The following is a 24,532-nucleotide window of genomic DNA, read 5'->3' as shown; positions in this document are numbered from 1 at the left end:
CTGCCAAATGTCTCGCAGACTGGGATGTAGACGATTAAGCCATTAAATTTCATATATCGCAGTCGCTTGATTTGTCTTTTCAATTACAGAGGTGGCTATAATAATTAAACTATTAGTTACATGATGAAATGCCATGTTAACGTTGCAAAATGGTGTCAATAAGGTGCCATTGTTTTTGTGCAAAAGTTAAAGCCCTGACTGTACAACAGGCCTCCTGGGAGAGATGGGTCGAGACAGCACGAGAGAGGGAGAGGTGCGGGGAAGTGTGTCGGTGAACATTGGGTCACACTGCTGCTAAATTTATCTACGAGTAAGGTTTCACCTCGGGTGGGGGTTGGATGGATGGGGACAAGGGGTGGTAAGAGGGAAAGTTTGAGGGGGGAGAGTGAGGGGAGAAAGGTGAAAGGCTGCACGCAAGAGTTCAATCATAGGTGAGACGCAGAGAAAAGTACAAAAAATCTGTTTATGGCATTGGAAGGACATATGAATCTAAATTTCTAATATGTATTTGTACCTTAGAGTTGTTGGAAAACAAACAAAATACTTGAACACACTGAATATAAACCAAGGTTTCATTTCCCAAAAGCATCTTAAGGCTAAGGTGATATTAAGACACACATTTACAATTGGACGAAGATTATCTTTGCCTTCAAAACTTTCGAGAAACTTGACCCAAAACACACAATAAGTCAGTTGTGGTCTCAAAATGCCTTGATGTGTTTATCTAGCTCTTAAATCAATTTGTAGCAAACAAATTTAAACAGCAAATTATTTTCAAAAACTTAAATTATTGATTGAACAAGGCATTCAGCTTTTAATCAGCTAATTATATCTGCTCAGGTCATTAATGTGTGGGTGTAGTGTAAGAGACAACAAAACACCCTGTACAGGACGCCAGTCTATTGCAGGCAACGTCAGACATAGTTACACTCAATTTACCTTCATAGTGTTGAAATAGAAATCAAATTGTGTTATTTTCAAGCCAGCAGCAGCACTCCAGATTTAGGGCCAAAAGTAGTTACCAGTGATAAAGTATCCAACTCCAACATAAAGTTAAATAAAACACTACTTTCTGAACTCTACTGTTTTCCGCCAGATAAATGCAGACAGAAACCCAGCAGCACTCTGGTCTCCAAAGACCCAGAAACCATGTGAGAACTACAGGGTCACAACAGAACAGTCTGTAACCCATTTTAGGTCCCACAGTTGGAGAATGGCTTGACTAAATAAAGGTAGAGCTCAAGTGATGTAACAGCAAGCCAATATTATCATCTGATACCGACTTATCCTAAATACATTTAGTTTGTCTATATATTCAGGCATAGAAATGCTATAGGCTGCATTTGTATGTATTTTGGACTAGTTTTTCTTAGTTCAGGATGTAAATATTCATTATTTTCATTATAGTTTTCAAGTATGTTTAATGTTAAAATGTATATTCATCTTTCAAATATATTGTTCAACTGTAAAGTATCTTGCCACAATTTGAACTCTTTAGTAACCAAATGTGAGCAATCACTGTCAACAACACATTTGTCAGACTTTAGTAAAGCATGTCATGTATGTTGAAGGCACTTAAAGTACAGTACAGTATTATCCACACAATGTTAATATAGTTACGGTCTCAACTCAGCAGGTATTATCTTCATGCTTTAAGCTTGTGTCCTGCCTGCAGAATATCATTCATGATCCGGCTTCAGGAATCTGCTGGATCGGCCGCCTGACTGAGAAATTTCCCCTCTGAATTAAGAGCTGCTGACAATTTATTGTCAAGCCTCAAGTGTCTCTATTAACCTCTACTGCTTTCTCGTGTGTGTGTGCGTGCGTGCGTGCGCGCAGGGCCAAACCTGTCAGTCACTGGGCTCTACTGTATACTATATGGAGGCAGGTAGCAGGTACGGTCTGTGTCCGTCACACTGGCAAAGACAGGAAAGGACAGATGTAAGACAAAGATATCCAGAGAGGGAATTACAGGATACTAAAGGCGCACAAGAAAGTGAACAGCAACCTGCTGGAGGAACGGCTGAAAAGATGAGGGAGCGGATCAACACTTTTGAAACAGTTCTGAATATTGATCAATTTCTGGTAAGGTTTATTACCTTGTATATTGTATAAGTGTTTTCTACCTAAAGTTGGAACTATTAGATAAGATGTAAAAAAGGTCACTTTTGTACTGTGTCTTGTTTATTGACTTTAATTTTCATGTTGTGACATAACTTATCACATGTAAACCAGGTTTATTGGGGACCTCCACAGTTGTTGTTTTTTCCTGGATTACTGTGGGCTCATACATAAACCATTTTACAGTTTGGTTTATTTTTCTCTTTTGGCCTCGCCGACATGCCATAATTAGAACATGACAGCTTGAACAGTGTTTGGACGAGCCATGGAAATGTTATTGTGCTGGTTAATTAGTATATGCATATGGAGACGCGTGTGTGTGTGTCAGGGTTGGGGGGGGTAATCTCCTGATCTATCTGTCAGTGAGCGGGTCAGATTTTTATCATTAACCTTGTGCTATGGGACAGGACTGTATTGTTGTAAGGCTTAAATAAACACACTCAGACAAATTTAATTTAGCACGCTCATAAACACACAAACTTAGCATGCTTTAAGAACCCACAGAAACGCACACAGATATTTATGAAAATGCAGTGCTGAGTCTCTCTTGTGAGGACCGCAGGAATGTGCTGTTATTTTTTTTAATTAACTCTCAATGTCACACTGCCCTTCAACCTTGGCATCTATTGGCAGCTCACACTAAGACTGAAGCTCCCCTACTCTCTCTTCTCTGCAGGCTTCTATGTTTTGTTTACACTTGAAGTTCCTCTTGAATTTTTTGTGTTTTACAGTAGCATCACCTTGTTGAAGCCGGCTCTTGAAAGGCAGATCCATAAATTAATTCAAAGCTCTTGACAGCTCCATAAGCAGCTTTGTGTTCCTAACAAAGCCAAGGGAGGAATGGTTTACATTTCTCCATTGTCTTTACCCCAAGAGACTTGCAAAAAGAACAGCATAAGAGCTTGAGTTCTAGAGCACTAGAAACTAACCATGAGAGCTGTAGAGCAACGCTTGACTATTTTCATGTGTCCGTGGAGACAAAAAACGTGCAGGAATATAATAAGAGCCACGGGGGGAGGTAGAGGGAATCTTGCTGAGAGTAAATTAGTGCGACTAGAAGAGGAGTAGGGAGGGGGTGATATATCCTCTGTTGTTCTTGACTCGGAGTGGGAAGGTCATCCCACTGTTGAGTCGAACAGTGGCAGCAACAATGTTAAAAAGCGTGTGAAAGTGGTGGGAAATGGCTGTTACTGATGTCATTGGATGCACAAGGTTACATGGTGACACAAAGGTAAACACACGGTTGAGAGATGGAGACAACATCCCAGCTATCAATGTCTCTCTCACGCTGTCAGTCGTTTGTCTCTTTCTGTCTCCCTCTGTCAGATTTCCTTTTTGACATTGCAGTTTGCATTTATTTGCAATACATCAGTGTCACAGCTTAGATTGTCGCAAGAAATTTAAAAAGTCCATCAGTTTCCCAGAGTCCAAGGTGAAGTCTTCAAAGTGCTTGTTTTTTTCCCACCAAACGCCCCAAAAATGTTTTTAATTACAATGACACAAAACCGAGAAAAGCAGTAAATCCTAGCTGGATAAACGACTTCAATTAATTGATTATTGAAATGGTTGACGATAAATTTGTTAAAGCACTGATATACAGTGTAGCATATATATATATATATATATATATATATATATACACATACATACATTAGCTGTTGCTAGCAAAACATAACCCAAATCTTAAGATTAACTGTCTTCAGTTAGTTGCATTGTGGGTAATGTAGGCACTAAGTTTGGTGTGGAACATAAACGACCATATCTGACGAGTGTCCACAGTGAGTGTGACAATGTTATAGAGGTGCAATGCTAAATTGGTGGAGTGGTTTATCAATGGAGCCCATTCTTAAATGTTATTTAAAATAGTAATCATAACCTCTATTTGACAACTTAAGGTAGCTAGTCATCGTGTATGGACTTCCAAAGAAGTATTTGATTTTAAAATTCAGCTTTACATGATCAAATAAAGACAATAGGTCCAAACAAAATGCTCAAAACAATGCTATTCTCTCAACAGAAATATAAAAGTACTGACTATTTGATGTCCATGTCCTGAAACTGTCATGCAAGTAGAGAGCAAAATTGACATCTAACATCAGTTAAGTTAATGCAAAAGCTTCTCTAGGACCATGATAGCAAAATAAAAGCGATGTGAATGGCTGATAATGCAGAAATGTGCAACCAAGTCATCTACATAACACAAAACACAGTAGCTGTTGTTAAGCAGTTTAATAGAGAATATAGTTTCTTGTTTTTAACTATTTTGCTATTTGACTACAATCTTGTGGTTGACCTTTTTGTTGTGGCAGGATATGGCATGAGAAAATGTTTAAGTAACAAATCTAAGCGTGAACAGGTTCCTTTTGTTACTGCCCCTGGTTTTGATGGCGCCTGGTGCCAGCGCCTGTTTGATGATGTTGATGGATTAGTGCTTTGGTGTTAATGTGTAGAGCGGTGGTGGTGGTGAGGTTGTCTGCAGCGTAGGACAGGAGACAGAACAGGTGCAGAGCTGCTACCACATCATGCAAAAGACAACTGATGAGGAACAGGTAAAGACCTGACGACCAAAGGCTCCATCTGGTCAGATGGTGGAGGGGGATTTCTTTTTTTCTTTTTTTTTTCTCTGCTGTTAGTGAGTTAATGACACCGTCCAGTGTTCTTCTGTCTTTCTTCTTTAATCACAAGTTACTTAAGTGGATCTGTTTACATATTTTAATTGACTTGTCTTTTCCAGTTATAGCTGTAATGGGTTGTTTGTGCCTCTCACATTAGATGGCGATAAATGTATATTATAGGAATATTAACGACTGGTATACGGTATATTAAATGTAGTGTCATATTTCTATCAAATTTACTCAAATAGAATTCTAGCCAAGTTCTTCAATATATTATCTGATTATCCAACACAAATTTAAAATAAACAGTTTTTAGTGAATTCTCACTCCAAAGCAGTTAAAAAATGAAAAAGCTTATCTTTATTATAATTTGTCTCGCATATCATTTTGAAACGCGAGACAATTTTCTATTTTCTATTCTTGAGGTCTTTTAGTATTTTTGAAAAACATTTAACTTCTGAGTCATTGCTCAAAATGATATGTGTGGGGTGTGCTGTTTTGCAGCAGATGAGAGGTTAATGTGAGATTAAAGTTAAATAGATACAGTAATATATAAAGCAATTGTAATAAGAGATTGAAACCTTCATACATTATCCACTATAGTTTACCTATGACCTTTTTGTCACACACTTTTTTGCAAATAATTCATTTAATTTGTGAGCAATGACCAGGTGATGGCATTTAACATTTTTGGGCAACTCAGACAATGACAGGTGAGTTTTCTATCCTGAAAAATTACTGACTTTAAATGCTGTCCTGCTGTGATCTAAACTTTCCCACATCATTGTCTTGCCCTTAGTAGCATACACCATCATTGGGGCAGCACACCAAGTTTAGAACAAACAAATGATTTATGGAAGTAATATTCAACCAAGTCTTTGCATAATGCTAAATAATTAAAATTAAGAATAGTGGTTTGCACTTCTTTGTAGAACTCATCACTGGTCTGCTGTTGGCTCAGGCCAAACGCTGTTAGCGGTGCATTATTGTCCTGAATAACAGTTTGTGGTTTGCAGTGTTTAGTGAGGTTTAAAATAACTTGCTTGACGATTTAAGCCATCAAATGTTTTCAAGAGCCTTTAACAGATTAGCTGCTGGCCACCTGCTATTTGGTGTATTAATTATAAACCTCTATATCAGTCACTTTGTCATGTGGTTGTAGTGACTCATGTATTATAGTGGAATGGTTTTGTAAAATAAAGTCAAAGTTTTTGTGCAGAAATCAAACCATAGGACAGATTGCACTAACTGTTCTGTGTCATTATCATCATATTGTAGTCAGATGAGATTTTAGATTGTTGTTGCACCTTTATATTGTTATTGTTTGAGGATATGATTATTGGGATGGGCCGATTGCTAAACTTTCGTTCTGTTTCTCTGGTCCTGGGCTTCAGCTCTCCTTTCCCGTGTGAACATGAGACAGTAATCTGTGGCAGCCAGCCCTGCTTGGCGATTTTAGACCCTTTTTAGGGGGGCTCAAGTCCTACATTTCCTCTCAGCCCCCCTAAAAATGATAATAAAAAAAAAAAAAGATTAATTTTTTTATTAAATCAATTTTAGTGCTTCAAGTGAGAGTTTGCGAACTTGTCTGTTAGTGACAGAGGACAAACAGTTACAGGTTCAAAGGGATTGAAACAGGTTTAATATCGTGTGTTGCTGATGCCAATGCTATGCACCTGTAACCCAGTCAAGGAAATGGTTAACAGAAACGTAGTTTTGGCCAATCAGAGGTGGTTGTGCCAGATAGAGGATGGCTACCCGAACCGAGCATGTCGGTACCCGGCGGGCCGGGCCGGGTTCGGACAGATATTTAGAAATGATGTTCGGGTTCGGGTCGGCTTGGTCACATCAGCGCGATAAGGCATTGAACATTTTAAATTAAACAGCTTATTAACGTGCGCTTGTTGCCCCGTATGCGCTGATGCGCTCATCTGTTGACATTTCAGAATGCCTTCCTACAGTTGCTTAATAAAAGCCAGCTTTCCACACAAACAAACGTGAGCTGACGTTCAGCAGCTAGCTCAGAGATTATCGGATGAAATTAAATTACTGATTTAGCGGGGGGGTTAACACTTTTGCAAGGCACTGTATCCGTGTCACATTCTCATTAGGGGCTGAGCCCCCCTTAAGGTCTGATACTAGAATCACCCCTGCTGCTTGGGATATAACTTCTTTATTGCTGTGTGGTGGGATGCATGTGATCTAAAGGTTTCAGTTGCATGATATAGCTGCACCTGAATCCGCAGTATTTTACAGCTTCTATGGTTTTAACGAGTGCGATGCAAACTGATCACACTGGATTATAAGGTGTCGTGTTTTCTGACCAAGTGTGTGTGTGGTTGTAGGTGTAAAGCGCACATATAGTGGGAAGTGGAAGATGTGGAATGTCCTCCCTTCCAGTGTCTTTCTTCCTCTGGCTCCCTTCCAGCTCCTACCTCCTCTCAGGGAGGGGTTTTTCCGATCTCTATGCCCGTTTTGTCTATTTCTGTCTACCAGGGTATTCAGGTTGGTGTGTATCCCTTACATACACGCCGCACATTCCCCATCTCTTTCTCGTTATCTCAAGACTCTTTGCACTGGATCTAGTTTTATCCTTGTCCCAAGTCTCAGTTGTCAGAGGTATTTCTCCTTCTCTTCACCCTTCTTTTCCTTTCTCCCACTCCGCTCTTATATCTGGCATCTTATTTTCCTTCTATGCAATCCTGAGGGCCCAGGAAACACATGACTTTTTGGTGCTTTTTGTGTAGTTGTGATTGTCAGTGTTTCCCCTTCATTTCAGCTGTACGGTGAGTACAGGGAGCAGCTGGGAAGCTTTGCCCGACGGGAGGCTGCCCGTTTGCTGACAGAGAGACAATGGAGGAGACAGGCAGGGGACAACACCACCGGCCGCAAAGGGCACGGTCGGCGGCATCATCATCACCCTGCGTTGCTGGAGTCGCATCACAGCCACGCCTCTTCCACCAAGACGCCTCGTCCCTACTCCAAATGCCAAGGTGACCAGCAGGTTATTCTGTTCAAACACAAATTCAAACGCTTTACAAAAGGTATTCTAGGAGGATGCAAACAGGTGATTAGGTGTTTCCATGGTCCATGGTCATGCTTAAGTGGTTTAGCCTGGGAAAACCCTGATGAACTTCCGGCAAATTTGAGATTTGCTAAGTGTCTGGTGTCAACCAGGCTATAAGTGGTTGCTATGACACCTCATGTGATAACCAGAAGACGGAGGTGGAATTAATACCTTAACGAAATACCTTAACTGAATACAAGTTTGAAGTAGGCTACTGGCACTTCACTGACTTTGCACAACATGATTTTACATGCAACATGATGAGTTCATAAAATATGATTCACTGCTATAGTTTAATTAGGCTGCCACACAGAACACAAGGCAGTTGGACTTAGTCAGGATTTTAGACACAAGGTCATGGCTTCCATGTACCCCACCCATACCTAAAAAAAAATAAAAAAAAAAATCTAAAATGTTTTATTTGGATTTTTCATATTTCATTCATAATGTGTTCAGTTACATTTTCTATAAATTCTATTCCCCAAGATGAAGGTCTAACTGCTGTTTCAAATCCTTCTCCATCCTGCACGAACAAAATTATTCTGGAAAAATATCTCTTTATTTTTTTTCAGTCTACATATCAAGTCTAAACATACTGGAGTCTCAATAAAAAAAATACCTAGCATGGTTTTTTAATTGGAGTTCCCCATGTTGCTAAAATCCCCTAAATTCACAGAAACAAAAACAGAGAACATGACCTTAGCCAGTGGTGGAATTTAACTGAGTCCATTTACTCAAGTACTGTACTCAAGTACACATTTTAAGGTAATTGTACTTTAATAATGTACTTTTACTCCACTCTATTGATTAAACTTGTGTGCTTCTAGACTACAATAAGTTTGAAAGTCATAGATAGGGAAGTCTGACAAAAGATGCAATTAAATTGCATTATGGGAAGTGTAGGATCCAGAATGTGTTAGCGTGACCCAAACAAGGGGGTAGATGCTTCTTTTACCTCTGAAAATGATTCACATTTAATTAACACTTTTATGTCTTCACTAGTGAATTAGCCAGTGACTATTGTGTGTTATATCCTTACATGTATGTTTTTTTTCTTTGAATAAAACCTTTTCCAGAGAATGCACACGCATCCATTTGTACATGTCAAAAAAGAACAATCATTCAGATCATTCTGTACTGACATTACATCTACTGTTGTGATGAGCTATAGCATCATTACTGCAGCCATAATCACACTGAATGATTCCCAGTGTGACAATAACGAACTGTCAGTAATTAAATCAAGTGATGAATGGATTCAATGTACATCATTCATTTCATCTCTCTGTCCCAGATTGTTTTGCTCGTGTACGGCGGTACATAGTGACCAAGATGGGGGATGACTGGATATTCCTGGTTTTACTGGGGCTGACTATGGCTCTGGTTAGCTGGAGTATGGACTACGCCAGCGCCAAGAGCCTGCAAGGTACCACAGGCCAAGGCCATAGAGATTATTAACGGTCAAATCTGCAGTTTGATAACACAAGAGTTTGTAATTATCCCAGTTATACTCCTGTGTGAAATGCACTTTCTGTTGTCTTTCAGCCTATAAGTGGATGCATGGGGAGCTTAAGGGCAATGTGCCACTCCAGTACCTTGCCTGGGTTACCTATCCCATGATCCTTGTCATGTTTGCCTCGCTCTTTTGTCACCTGGTTTCCCCACAGGCCATCGGTAAGCTCTCCATCCCCTGTCAGCCTCTCTTATCCTCTCTCAGCACCTGTTTTTTTCCTTCTTTTCTTTTCTTTGTCTGTTTTCTTGTAAGATAGTGACAATATAACAGCTCTTACTTTATTTACTGCACCCACCATCCTTTACTCTCCTTCTCCATCTTTCCTCTGTTTGTTTTTTTGTTACAGGTTCTGGTATTCCTGAGCTGAAAACCATCTTGAGAGGTGTAGTACTGAAGGAGTATCTGACCCTTAAAGCCTTTGTAGCTAAAGTCGTCGGGCTGACTGCTGGCCTGGGCAGTGGGATGCCAGTGGGCAAAGAGGTAAACAAACCCCCTTTTCATCTCTTTACTATCTGTTTTTCCTCTGTATTTATCACCATCCATTGATCCAGCATCACTATTATCATCCTCTTTCCTCCCTTTTTTCTTTCTCCATCACTATATCTGTTTTTTCTTCAAGCTTGGAGGATGATAAATCATCTTCTGTCATGTTTTTCCTCCCTTCCTCTTCTCACGGGATTGAAGCAAATTATTCCTCAGCAAAGGAGTACATTCATTTCCCCCATTACAGTAGCAGGGCAACTGTCACATCCAGCAATTATACAATGATTTATCTGTTCTGATACAACATGTCCCAGTTTAGACTCCTTGTTTTACAGACAATAGTCAGTGTCTGTATATATAACAGACAGGGTATATAACAGGGTGTGTCGCTCATCTGTGTCATTACATGTCACCTCCAGGGTCCGTTCGTCCACATTGCCAGTATCTGTGCTGCAGTGCTGAGTCGTTTCATGTCCATCTTCTCTGGAGTCTATGAGGTAAGCTGAGGCCCTGACCAAACAGACCACATTACCCATAGGCCTCATCTCCTCGCTGACCACAGTTAATGCACTAATGAAGATGTGGAACGCAGTTTTTCCTTGATATCTTGCTTTGTCGTGGTCTTTGGTGTAATTACAGGGTTCCCACAGACCCTTAAAAAAATAGTCTAGCCATACTAGTGACCAGCCTCAAGGGATGACAATGTCTGTTAGTAGGTAGATATAGCTCAACAACTTTTGGATGGATTTTCTTGAAACTTTGTGCAGATATTCACAGTCTTAAAAATATAAATCCGAACGACTTTGCTGATCCTCTGATTTTTCCTCTGTAGCTCTTGTGCGTTTGAGTGAAATGTCTTTTAAACTGTTGGATGGATTGCCATACAATTTGGTCCACGCATTTATGCCCCCCTCATGATGAATTGTAATAACTTTAATGGACTCCTCAAATGAAAAAAATTATGATAATAAATACGTTTAAAAAAAATGATGACATTCCCATCAGCCTCAGCTGTACTTTGTGTTTAGTACTAATTAGGAAATGTTAGCATGTTAACATGCTAATGGTGAACATTAGACCTGCTAAACATCAGCATGTTAGCATTGTTGTTATGAGCATGTTAGCATTTAGCACCACTGTGCCCATGTACAGTCTCAAAGAGCTGGCAGAAGACTCTTATTCTTGTTTTGAAAATGATTGGATGATCTTGAAAATATTACATAGACCTATATAGTCCTTCTATTCCAGTAACACTTTTTAAATGATTCTACAATTTTTTTTATTACAAATGAGGCCTCTACAGTGTTCTACAAACAAACTACAAACATGCCCATTTTGAGTCCTTGAAGTTCATTGAAAGGTCCTTGAATCTGATGATGAAGAGAAAGTGGGAACCCTGTGACTGTTGTCTTCTCCCATCTGTTTCTCTCCCGCCCGGCTCACGCCCTCCCTTCCCCTCCCCTCCCCTCCCTGTGTCTCTTGTGTCTTTGTTTTGGCTCGCCCCCTCGCACGTCGTCTATGTTTGTGTCTCACTGTATTAATAGTGTGATGGTAATGTCTGGCATGTTTATTAACAGTGACCTCCCATATCCCTGTCTCCTACTTTCCCTGCTCTCTCTATCTCCACCCCCCTCTGTTTTCTTATTTATCCCTGCTCGTCTGTGACCATTAACCCCAGAATGGCACCCATAACCAGGACCTGTTGGTGTGTGCGTGTGCCGTGGGAGTGGCCACCTGTTTTGCTGCCCCCGTGGGAGGCAAGTCCCGCCCTGCTCTCTCCTCGCTGACTTCAGTCAGCTCTGTCCTCCTGAAATAACATCAGTAACACAAACGGCGAGGTTAAATCTAACCTCAGACCAGTGCCCTGCATTATTAAGTGATTAATCAAACTGAATGAATATTTAAACATGCAGATTAGCCTGTCACTAATACCATAGCAGAGCCAGGATTTTAAAGTTCTGTCTACTTTAAAGGAATTATTTACTTTCCTGCGGAGATTTAGATGAGAAAAAAGATGCCACTCTAAGACATTACCATTACATGTACCAATCTTTTCATCTAACTCTTATAAAATATATATTTCCCAAAATGTCAGACTATTCCCTTGAAACTGACCTCCAACAATTGACCGGCATTAGCAGTGGTGAATTCAAAGTGAATGAATATTTATTGCAGATTAACTGGCCAGCAACATGTGAGCCTTAAATTATAGTTATTTGAGTTATTTCTGCTATCAGGCTTTTCCTGCATCCTAACCCCTTTTTGGTAAATCACAGATTAAAAAATATATTCTTTCTAAGAATAATAATGCAACACAGATCATAAAAGACACTCTAACTCAAGGTGTGATTTTTAGAAAATTGCATAAATAATCAATGGACATAGTTCCGTTCATTTTCAGTCTGCAATCAGTTGCAGGGATCTGTTTCTAAGGACGATGTAACCACTCGGTTTGTTTCCTGATTACTTAATTGCTTACTCTAAGTCTGATTACTCTCACTGGCATGTGCATCCTGTGCTTTATATTGTCTTGATGTGTTTTTTTCCTCATCTTTATCACTTTTTTAAAACCACACTCCAGTGAGCATTATTTATTCACTTTATTCCATTGTGCTTCCTTTCTGTCAATTCTCCCCCTGCGGTTTCCCCGTCCTGTCCTCTCCACCTTGATCTTTTATTCTCTCTTTCTCCAACTCACTCTCCTGTCTGTCTGTCTACGCTCTCGTTCCTTGTCACCTTCATTTTCCCCCTTCATCATCTCACGCCTTTCATCCCTCATTGTCTCTCTCAACACTTTATTTCCCTCTTGTTATTTCCCCTCTTCCTCTCTGTTTTCTGTGTCAGTAGAACCATTATGGTTACACAGATATTCTGACTGTTGGCTGTGCTGTGGGGGTGGGATGCTGTTTCGGCACTCCACTTGGAGGTACTGTACAACTTACACACTGCCTCATACAACCAAAGTCTACAAAGCATCCTTTAATATATGAACATGAGCCAAAACTGCATTATTTACCTAGTTTTCAATTACCATAGAAAGAAAAAACTAGTTAACACGAATTACATATTGATCCTTCTTAAATATATATTTTTTCCCATGCAAGTCTTCTGTTCAGCTGTTTTCGTCTTGTTCACAATAAAGTTTCTGATGTGTCTCTCTGTTTATTTTATTGCTTCACATACTGATGTGTGTTTGAGAGAGAGAAAGTGTGTGTTTGCTTGTGTTACAGTGTGTGTATTCACTCCCTGTGGTTCTCCTGTTGTGTATAATTACACCCTCAGCTTCAAGTGTTTTTGGACTCATTCTGTTTGTTTAACTCATTCCTGTCTCTTCCCCCCCCCCCTTGTTTCTCTCCCCCTCCTCTACTCATCCTCGCTCATTTCTCACACTATCCATCTTCATTTTTCCTCTCCTCTTTAATCCTTCCTTTCCCTCTGTCCCCCCACCCCTCTCTTTCTCTCTCTCTTTTTTCTCTACTCACCACCACCAGGGGTGTTGTTCAGTATTGAGGTCACGTCTACCTACTTTGCGGTGAGGAATTACTGGCGGGGATATTTTGCTGCCACATTCAGCGCCTTCATATTCAGGGTGCTCTCTGTTTGGAACAAGGATGCTGGTGAGCACACACACACACACACACACACGCACACACACAGGCTTGTGGCACTATTTTTGTGGGGACCCGTCATTGACGTAATGCATTCCCTAGCCCCTTACCCTACAAGTATACTGGACTCCCGGTTTTTGGACCCCACGAATATAGTTAAACAACCCCCCCCCCAAATGCTTTCTTAAGAAACAAAGAAGTCTTTCTAACGTTTGGGAGGGAGCTGTTGAAAATGGATTCACTGCTGGCTCCACCACACACACACACACACACACACACACACACACACACACACACACACACACAGACTGCTAAACTGGCATTTTATTGAAAGTAGCTGAATATGACAGCTAAGTAATATTTGCTTCTTTAGATAAACCAGAAATATTTCAAGTCATCACCTACATATTTACAATCCACAAGCACCATATAATTAAATACTCACAATTTACAAATCCCTGCACCCTATCTCTGCCTTTATTTTCTTTCTTACGGTTTATAATAATGTTTTCTGTCTTATATTCAAACAAATTCACAACTCTTACTCAACCAGACAGTCCTCTAATATTCACCTTCCCAAACATCTTACAAGCAAAGGTCAGTTGTCAAATTTCATCTTCTTCTCTAGTTTACATTAATATTTTCCAGATATGTAGCAAGATACATGTCACTGAGGGAAATCTTTTAGATTATTGCAATTCAAAATAAGCCCTCAGCTCTTATCAGTGAAAAAGCTCTGATTAACCCACTGAACGCTCAGCACTCGACAGCAGTCAGACAAAGTTAGCGACTAGCTGGGGAACAAAGTGGAGTATTTAGCAGCTAAGAGCCAGATGTTTCCTTCAGGAGTTGGTAAAGACCAAACACAGAGCTAAAAGAGCGTGAATAATGGACTTTGATTGATCAGGTGGACATGAACACCACTTCAATAGGACGATAATGTTGCTCCGTGTCTGTTGGATGTGTAAATAAGCAACTGTTTGCTAACAAGTTCGCCATATCAACTCAAATGGTGATAATATATCAATGTTGTGTTCACAACTTGTATCCGTTGCCCCAGAGTGGCCAGAAAATCATTAATGCAGGTTTAAAGTCCTACAAAACACGTTAAAAAATATGTTAACCTCTGTTTTATAATTATATTATTTTCACGTTTTGACATTGTGAATATTGTTTAATTTTATTTAGGTAAAAGTAATTTCTTCCTCTTCCTTCACACCTTAAACAATAATACATGTATGTCCTGTCTTTGATTTTAACTTGTGCAAATAAGAGAATAGAGCTTGAGCTCACGTTTGGTTGATGTTAATCCTAATTCTTTTTGTTACCTTTTTTTTCTTTTTCTCTCAGTCACAATCACAGCTCTCTTCAAAACTAACTTCCGGATGGATTTCCCCTTTGACCTGCAGGAGCTGCCTGCATTCGCAATAATAGGGTGATTACATGTGTTTGTGTGTGTGTGCAATAATACTGTATGTCTCTTTTTGGATTTACTTTTGAAATAGATATAGAAATATTTGTTCTCATGTTTTAGGATCTCGTGTGGATTCCTGGGGGCGTTCTTCGTCTACCTGAACAGACAGGTGGTTCTCTTCATGCGGAGACCGACAGCGCTCACACGCTTCCTAACCAAACAGTGAGATGCGCGCGCGCGCACACACACACACACACACACACACACACACACACACACACACACACAGGTTTGTGGCACTATCTTTGTGGGGACCCGTCATTGACATAATGCATTCCCTATCCCCTTACCCTAACCTTAACCATCACAACTAAATGCCTAACCTTAACCCTAACCATAACCTAATTCTAACCCTAATCCTAAAACCAAGTCTTAACCCTCAAACAGCCCTTTAAAGTTGTGGGGTCCAGCATTTCGGCCCCACAAAGCTGTCCGGACCCCACAAGTATACTGGACTCCCGGTTTTTGGACCCCACGAATATAGTTAAACAATCACACACACACACACACACACACACACACACTCAAACAAACAAACAGGGCCATGCACTCCCTGCTGCTGTAGGTTATTGTGACACTCGGCTTTTAAACACCACTGATTCTGGTAGCAGACAGTGTTCCCATGAACTCAAACCTTTTTCACATTCAAATCTAATTCCTCTTAACGTATCTCAGCTCCACTCTCCGAACTCATCAGTCTCACCACACTGGCCAGGACAGCAGCAAAGCCTTAACAACCTTTCAGCCAGTTATTCACTCAATGTGGAGATTCACTTATCCTCTGAGACTCAACAGTCAGGGAACATTAGTCTCCACCATTAGAGAGAGGGGAGAAGCAGCGCCAGGAGAGCTGTACAATCAGTGGTGGTAGACACTCGTCCTGAGACCGTTATTTCTGTTACAAGCATCACTTATTTCGCCATGTTGTTGGTGTCGAAGAATACATTTCTGTAAATGACTTTGTTTGTTTGTGTGTATGCCAGTCGACTGATCTATCCCGGTGCAGTGACACTGATCATCTCCACCTTAACGTTTCCACCTGGATTTGGACAGTTTATGGCTGGAGAGGTTAGACTGAATCTATCTCTTACACTCTGTTTTCTTTTTGATGTGTGTACATTAATATAAATATTTTTTGAAAAAGGAGGTCAGCGGGGTCTAGATTGTGTGTTCTTCAGATGTTATGCTGTTTATGGAAGCAAAGAAAGGGTTTAATGACATGAATGTTGTTTGCAACTTAAAGGTGAGCTCCACTGATTTTACACATCAAAATCTGTTAACAGGTCTTGGAGAGTACTACTGCAGATGTAAACTAAATAGTATAAACCCTTTTGTGGCTCCAGAGGAAGCTCAAGTGATGCCACTTCAGGCTACATTGGTTGGGGCTGAAAACTATAAGATTGAAAATGAACAAAATCTAGGGATGTGGAGTTAGAAAGAAGTTGTATAACTTGAAATGACTACTACTTCACTAAGTAGTGACTCATTTCACAATTATGTGTTCAGTTGCTCACAAGATTCAAATCTTACAGCTGTTTTTGCTTCCACAGCTGTGCCTCTCTTTTTAATTATACATGTATACAGTATATATTCAAAGATTTTATGATTTGTTTGTTTTTTGTTTTCTTTGTGCAGCTATTCAGATTTCTGATAATGTATCTGGAGGGTCATACTGTATGTGTTGTATATTTTTTGTCCGACCAGTTGGCCATGACGTCAACAGGATGTAAAAGGTTTTGTGTTTAATATACTTTGTCATTTGTCATGATGGCCATTTGCCTGATGAATACCTGGTGGAGTTTTAGGAGCTATTTCCTTCATTGAATCTGTCATCCTGCACCAGGCCTTACTAAAGGATGTGACGTGCACACAACTGTATTTTTGAAAAACTGTGTTTCTGTGTGTCTGTCCCTTCTGGCAGCTGATGCCCAGAGAGTGCATCAACTCCCTGTTTGATAATTTCACCTGGACCAAAATCTCAGCATCTTCCGCTCCGCCCGGCCTTGGTCGCTCATCTGCATGGCTTCATCCTCATGTCAGCGTCTTTGTCATCCTCCTCCTCTTCTGCGTCATGAAGGTATCTTTACCTCTTGCTGTGTACACACACACACACACACACACACACACACACACACACACACATATGTGTATATATATATATATATATATATATATATATATATATATATATATATATATATATATAAAGCTCTGGGACTGGTCTCGATCTTACCTTGATCCTGTTTTTGTGTTGCAGTTCTGGATGTCAGCAGTTTCCACCACAATGCCCATCCCCTCGGGTGCCTTTATGCCAGTGTTCATATTAGGTAAGAGGATTTTGTAATGGGAGCGCAGTATCTCCTGCTGAGCTTCAGTTAAATTTGTTTTTACCAGCATGCCTTATCTCTCTCCTCAAGGAGCTGCTTTCGGCCGCCTCGTTGGGGAGATCATGGCCACTCTTTTCCCAAATGGAATCCTGTTTGATGGGATAGTCTACCGCATTCTGCCCGGAGGTTACGCTGTCATTGGTCAGTCTACTAACCTTGGTGCTGTGATCAGGGTCTTCACTAGGCATTGAGACTTATCGAAGTCTTAGATTTGAGAACATTTTATGAAACTGTGCCTTGAATACATTTCCGTGTTTTGTTGATTTCTTTATTTAAAGGTCCTCCAGTTCAAAGTTTCAGTTTAGAAACAGTTTTCACTTGACTTTGTAGCATCTTTGGTCAAAATGAGGCCTCTATATAATAATTACTTAATTAATAACTCAATTGTGTAATTCTGAATGTGACTTTGCAATTTACCCCAAAACATGACGTGAATTTACACAAATTAAAATTGAATGAATTTTATATCCAACTCAGTGTAACCCTGCTCTGTTTCACCACAAACGTGAATAGATTTCACCTTATCTGGAGGTCAATAATGCTTTTTGCCCAATATGTGCTGGGACAGCCTCCAGTGCCCACAGGATGAGAACAGGTTAGAAAATAGATGGATGTGATAGAGATGGATATTTGTAATACTTAACACCTTGATTTCAGTCTCCCAAGGACTTGCAACATTGTCAAACTCTCTCTTTAAACATTCTATTTTACTACATTATAAAAAGTACAGCGTTTCAAGGCCAAATTGGATTTGTAGCAGGTGCAGAAGAATCAGATGGATAAATAATAATCAAGGAATAAAACTTTATTCTTAGCACATATCCTGCCCTCTGCTTTCTACCAGGTGCGGCAGCGATGACAGGGAGCCGTCACACACACGGTTTCCACGGCAGTAATCTGCTTCGAGCTGACTGGTCAAATCTCTCACATCCTGCCCATGATGGTGGCGGTCATCCTAGCAAACATGGTGGCCCAGGGTCTGCAGCCCTCTCTCTACGACTCCATCATCCAGGTGAAGAAGCTGCCCTACCTGCCTGAGCTGGCCCTTGGACACATCAGGTAAAGTTAAAGAACTCTTATTTGGTGTGTTTATGTTGCTGTCATTGTAAGACAACAGGTATTTATTGTAGTATATCTGCATACCTAGCAAGTATAACATCTTTGTGGAGGACATCATGGTGCGCAAAGTGAAGTTCCTGTCTTCTCAATCCACCTACCGAGAACTGAACCATCTGCTAGAGACCACAACTCTGAAAACCATCCCCCTGGTCGACTCTAAAGGTAGGGTGACTTACATCATCAAATTGGGCCTGAATGCTTATATCTTGTGCTATAGATGCTAAGTATTAAAGGAATCGTTCAACATTATGGGAAATGTACTTATTTATGGATTCCACTCTCATGTCTGTCCGCTAAATGTGAAGCTACAGCCAGGAGAAGGGTTAGCTTAGTTTAGCATAAAGAGTAACGTTTTGGTTACACTTTACTTGAAGGTATCTACATAAGAGTGACATGACACTGACATGAACGTGTCATAAACATTATAAAAAAGTCCTAAACGTTTATGACATAACACTTCTTTTAGTAAGTGTCATTCGGTTTTTGTCATGACAAGTTATGGTTAGAGTTAGAGTTAGGGTTAGAGTTCATGCAGTGTCATGTGTTCATGACAGTGTCGTGTCACTCTTATGCAGATACCTTCAAGTAAAGTGTTACCACATTTTGTTTACCAGCATTGCTAAAGCTCACTATTTAACACGTTAGGGGCTCCAGAAAATCACTTCTCATAGCCAAGAAATAGTCCCACAAATATTAAAAAATGTTCTTTCTTTTTTAACTTCTGTTTTTGTACAGATTTAACAAAAGAGATATAACTTGATATTTAGCTTACAGACATAAGAGTGGTATTGATCTTCTCATCTAACGCCAAGCAAGAAAGCAAATATTCTCAAAATGTAGAACTAGTTATTTAAAGTGCTCATATTATGCTTTTTGGCCTTTTCCCTTTCCTTTATTGTGTTATATATTTTTTTGTTCACGTTGTAGGTTTACAAAGTGAAAAAGTTCAAAGTCCACCCCAAAGGGACTTACCATCTCCAACAGAAAACACTGTTCACAAACTGCTCCAAACAGCTCTATTGTAGTCCAGCCTTTACTTCCGTGACGAACGCTCGTCACTTTGTAACACGTTATAATGCTCGCCTAGCTGCTAGCGTGGAACTCCCTCATACTCTGCTTCTGACTGGGTAGTAGTCCTTACCTAGCTACTGTGCATGTGCGACTCCCAACAAAGATGGAATAGACGTGTGATGCCTCACTCTGTAGCTAAAACAGAGAGCTCAACACACAGGGTGAAAAGAGGAGCTGCAGCAATGTGCAGTACAACAAAAATATGGTGTTGTTTTTGTTGTTTTTTATTAAACCATGTAAACCTATTTTGATATAACCTCTAAATACAATTATAAACCTAAAAATGAGCATAATATGAGCACTTTAACACTTTTAACACTCTCTGCAGAATCCATGATTCTTCTGGGATCCATCGAGAGGACGGAGCTTCAAGCCATCTTTGACTGGTGGCTCTCACCAGAGAGGCGAGTCTTTGAAAGAGGTGAGAGCTCACCAGGCCAGGGCTCTAAAGTCAGCTGGGAGTCCTTCACCTTTGTAGACGAGGAGCACGGAGAGGAGAGCGCAGACAAGGTGGGAAAAACAAACCATAAATTAATGTACAGGAAGTAGTTGAGCTTTAAAAAGATGAATCCCGTTATCAACCATGTTGTGCCCGCAGAATGCTCCAGTACAGGAAGAATGTAATGGGCCCATCCCAGCCCCCAAACCTCCGGAGCCCTCCACCAACCACACAGGCTCAGGTAGCATGGCATTTCCACTGCACATAAAGCCATCAAATGTAGCTTCCTTTCTCCTCTTACATGTGTTACCATACCATATCCTCAGACAAGCGCAATCTGCCATCTGTCAGGATGGCCCTTCAGAGACTCTTCTCCTCCCCGTCCTTGTCGGTGACTGAAATTCAGGTATGATCAACCTCAGATACTTATAGATGTATATAGATAGTATACATATACTACGTCATGTTTTCCGCCTAAAGCTCAAAGGAGCAGCGCATCACTAATGTCCAGTTGGCAGCGACAGCTCAGATGGGGGCATCGATCCAACATGGCAGCTCAAGCCAACCTCGCTAACATAATGGGAGGGAAAAGACATGGTGCATGCATAAAGGAGTTGACATGTTGTGTAGTGGCTGATGCCATAAAACCACCAGGGGTCATCTTATCATCATCAGTGTAGCTTTTAAAACTGACTGCCCATCCATCTGTCCCTCACTCTTTCTTTCCCCCTCTCTCCTCAGGAGACCATGCCCCCTCCGCTGACGGACACCATGTCCCCAGAGGAGGTACTGTACCTTATCGATTCACCATCCTCACAGCCAACAATGAAATAATCAAACCATCCAAATCGATAAGTAGAAACTCTGTATACTCTGAGTCCATCTCTCTGCCTTGTGATTGGCTGATGCAGATCAAAGCCTGGGAAGAAGAAGAGCTGGATAAACCAGTCGATATGGAGCAGATACGAATAGACCCCTCCCCGTTTCAGCTGGTGGAAAGGACTTCTCTGCACAAGGTGACCACGGCAACACCTGGGTGACGTGTCATCACATGCAAAACTCACGTACAGACACTGATTATGCAATTATAAATCATGGACAGTTACCATTTTATATTTCCAAGCAGCAGATTGTAAGGAATAGTTTGACATTTTGGGAAATACTCAAATCAGTTTAAACAGACATGAGGTGTAAAATCTTCTCCGTGAGTTTTAGAAACCGTTTGGGCATCTGATAAGCCTTTCAACGCATTAATCTGTTACTCCAACTGGATTTCCTGGATTGTATTTCATTGTCTCACTGCAACATCAAGCAACACGTCCCGACCAACACCCCCATGTGCTGTTTTTGGTCTGAATCCCCTCTTGGAGGTGCTGATAGGTAGATCTGGCTGTTTAGCTGTTTCCCCCTATTTCTAGTCTTTATGGTAAACTAAGCTAACCGTCTCCTGGCTGTTTCATATTTAGCGTACAAACATTACAGTGGTCTCATCTAATTTATATTGAATATTCTTATTCCTTGAAAACACAAGTTTGTTATTACTTTTATACTTAGTTATTTTTATTACTTCTTTGTTCTGTTAGTATTGTTCTGTTCTAACTTTCTTTTTTTAATGTTTTAAAGGGGCACTCCACCAATTTTACATGTCAAGTTCAGCCTGTGAAAACAGTTGAATAATGTCTTCTGCAGCTCTAAAGGGAGCTTTCAGGGTCATCTCAGCTCGGGCTAATGGTGCATTCCTTTTGTACTCAGAAGTCGGAATTTCCGAGTTCCAAGTCAGAAATTTCAAATGGAACGCCCCCTGAAGTTGGACAGGTCAACCACAAAGTACCCCAAGCAAAGCCAACCTCAAAATCCAACATTGCGGCCCCCTGCATCAACAGTAGTGAAAGCTGTAGTAATATACTGTTTAATAGCACTTATTAGCACAAACCAGTTGTACACACAGTACTGTTCAACTTCTATCTGTAGACATGTTTTACGGTTTTAAAATACAGCGTAATTTGTTATCAACTGGTATTGCTAACAATGGCTAACCTGGCTAGCGCAAACGTTCTGACTTGTTTTAATGGAGCGTGATCGACTCGGGTGTGACGTCATTACTAACGCCGGCTTCTGACTTCCGAGGTAAATGGAACGCAGCATTAGAGATAACAAACTGGGGTTTAAAAAACATAGGCAGGGAGGGTTTTAATGAAAAATTTGCATTATGGAAAATGTAGGATCCAGTAATCTTGGAAATGTGTCCATACTGGACAGTAAAAGTCAGGATGTTTCAGCCTCTGCTGCATCAAATTTCACAATTTTTTAAAATTCGGTCCCCCCCAACTTATGGAATGCAATACTTTGCTGGAGTACTCCTTCTAAGGTATTTTTGTTTATGCCCATACAAGCATAAAGCTTTGAATCCTGAATTGTGCATTTTCTGCTGTGACTCATGCTATGCAGCAGAGCCATATATTCCCTCTTTTACTTGCAGGACACATTGTTTGCAAGAAACAGTGCAGCCAAGCAAGCAGAACACTGTCACACTACGTACAATACATTTCACACTGACTGGATCATGTCCTCCTCTCTCTCATTACTCAGACCCACACTCTGTTCTCTCTGCTGGGTCTCAGTCATGCCTATGTCACCAGTATTGGAAAGCTGGTGGGTGTCGTGGCACTGAAAGAGGTAAAATCACATTTCTTCTCCATTTTTTTCTTTATCTGCTTGTTTATTCACCCCTCTTGGTGTGATCCTGTAATGCGGCATGACAGCGAGCTGTGATGATCTCATGTTGTGAGCAGTTGTTCTGTCACAGGGTACATTATGCTTTATGCTCTGATTCATGCAGTTATTCTTCCAGCCGGCCTCAACTTCAACACACGTTTCTTTGCTTTATGCGTTTCTCTTTTAACAGTTACAGAAAGCTATAGAGGGCTCCACTCGCAGCGGGGTGAGGCTTCGTCCCCCTCTAGCCAGCTTCAGAGACGCCAGCAGGAAAACCAAGAAGCACCAACCTCCCTCATCCACCCCTTCCTCCCCTACTCGGGACAGAGACCTGTGGGGGGAGGGGAGCAGGATGGAGGGGGAGCTGGTGATGAAGGAGTCCAAGGGAGCTCCCGGGTGTGACTCTGCTCCCTCCTCCCCCGGCGGCATGGGGAGCACCAGTAGCAGCTCTACCCCCACAAGAAGCGCTGACGGTGCTTCTCAGGAGCAGGCGTCCCCCTCTACTTCCTCCCTTACCTCACCCTCCCCTCATGCCGTCCCTGGGTCACCCACCAGCCCTGTCCTCACATTATCCTCCCTACAGGAGGACGGGGAGAGCGAGGAGTCAGATGAGCCCATATAGACTGGGTTCAAGAGAAAAGACTTTTAACTTCATCTGATTTTACTCCTTTTGTCCAGAGACAGAGGTGCTGTCTGGGTGGAGGAGTCGGGCCCACCCCAGACATTCAGCTCTACGCGAGCAGGACAAGCCAGTGCACACAAAGCTCCTGAAACTTGTAGTACAGGATTTCTTTTTCTACTCTTTATGACAGTCTCACTTTTTCACTCTCAAAATCTCAGGTGCCTTCCTGTGTCTTTTGAACTGCAGACGGACAAACATGTTCAGTCCCACATATCACGAATGTTCAATGTCCATATCTTGGAAATGTTGAATGTAGCTGTACATCATATATCGGTGTCTGTTAATTTCATTAGGTACCTTTTGATCGAAAATTAACTGAAAGCAATGAATTGTATGATAATGAAATAATATATTGATGAAGACTTAAAGACATTAATTTGACCTAGAGATCAAAGAGATCATGCATTTAAAGTTTATTGATTAAGGTTAATTTTTAAATTATAACTTACTTTATCAGATATTTGCTGTATAGTAAATATTAAAATCATTATTACCAGTCTGTAATTTAAATAAATTAATAAATATTAAAATGTGTCTACTAGCTTGTTTTAGTTATCTACAACAATAAAAATGACAATTACAAGATAAGACTACGTTAACAATTTGAGCTAAATGCTAAAGTCAGCATGCTAACATGCTAGTAACATGCTGGTATAATAAAGTTTACTGTGTTAGCATGCTAACATTTGCTAAGTAGCACTAAACATAACGTCCAGCTGAGGCTGATGGGAATGTGAGTTTTGCAACTAGCTGCGTTCAGATCATAGACTGTAAATATGAATTATTATTAACAGTCTATGGTTCAGACAGACCGAAAAACACAGCTGCCTCATTCATTTGGATGGAGCCAGTCTGGCGACGCAGTGAGCGTACCCCGAAAACACAGGGTCTTTTTGCGAAAAAGTTAAACCTCACCCTAGTTGTTGAGATATTCACACTCTGGACTGTTGGAAAAAAAATGTCAGTGTTCCAGTGTCAGGCTTGAAAAAGAGAATATCTCTGACCATATAAACATTTTTGTGTTGTGAAGGTCAACAGTGTGTTTCAGTCTCTGATTCTTATGTGAGCTTGAACAAATAAGCAGCTAGTCCCCACAGAGGAGGCTTGTCTCTGAAAGATTTTCATTAATATTCTCCTGGCATAAAATCCCTGATAATAACTGGAGAGGAATGTGTTTGAAAAAGCACAACAGGCTGGATTGCACTGCTGCCAGTTCCTTGGTGATTGCGGTTTGTATG

General features: G+C 40.8%; 1 protein-coding gene across 1 annotated transcript; it reads left to right on the top strand.

The window, feature by feature from the left end:
* The first annotated feature begins 2,031 nt into the window (after positions 1-2,031).
* On the top strand, positions 2,032-23,692 carry clcn1b (chloride channel, voltage-sensitive 1b). The gene is given in 24 exon segments (XM_078252677.1): positions 2,032-2,085; positions 7,516-7,729; positions 9,098-9,229; positions 9,349-9,477; positions 9,663-9,796; positions 10,219-10,296; positions 12,647-12,725; positions 13,291-13,416; positions 14,758-14,842; positions 14,942-15,043; positions 15,865-15,949; positions 16,803-16,958; positions 17,139-17,208; positions 17,299-17,409; positions 18,113-18,129; positions 18,131-18,327; positions 18,416-18,549; positions 19,787-19,968; positions 20,057-20,138; positions 20,224-20,303; positions 20,639-20,683; positions 20,809-20,913; positions 22,487-22,573; positions 22,803-23,692. Coding segments are annotated over 24 exon segments (2,916 nt in total). The 3' UTR covers positions 23,235-23,692.
* Positions 23,693-24,532: the final 840 nt, after the last annotated feature.

This window comes from Sander vitreus, chromosome 6 (genome assembly GCF_031162955.1).
Source record: "Sander vitreus isolate 19-12246 chromosome 6, sanVit1, whole genome shotgun sequence".
Lineage (NCBI taxonomy): Eukaryota > Metazoa > Chordata > Actinopteri > Perciformes > Percidae > Sander > Sander vitreus.
The sequence above is the reverse complement of the archived record's forward strand: the minus strand, read 5'-3'. Positions and strand labels throughout refer to the sequence as shown.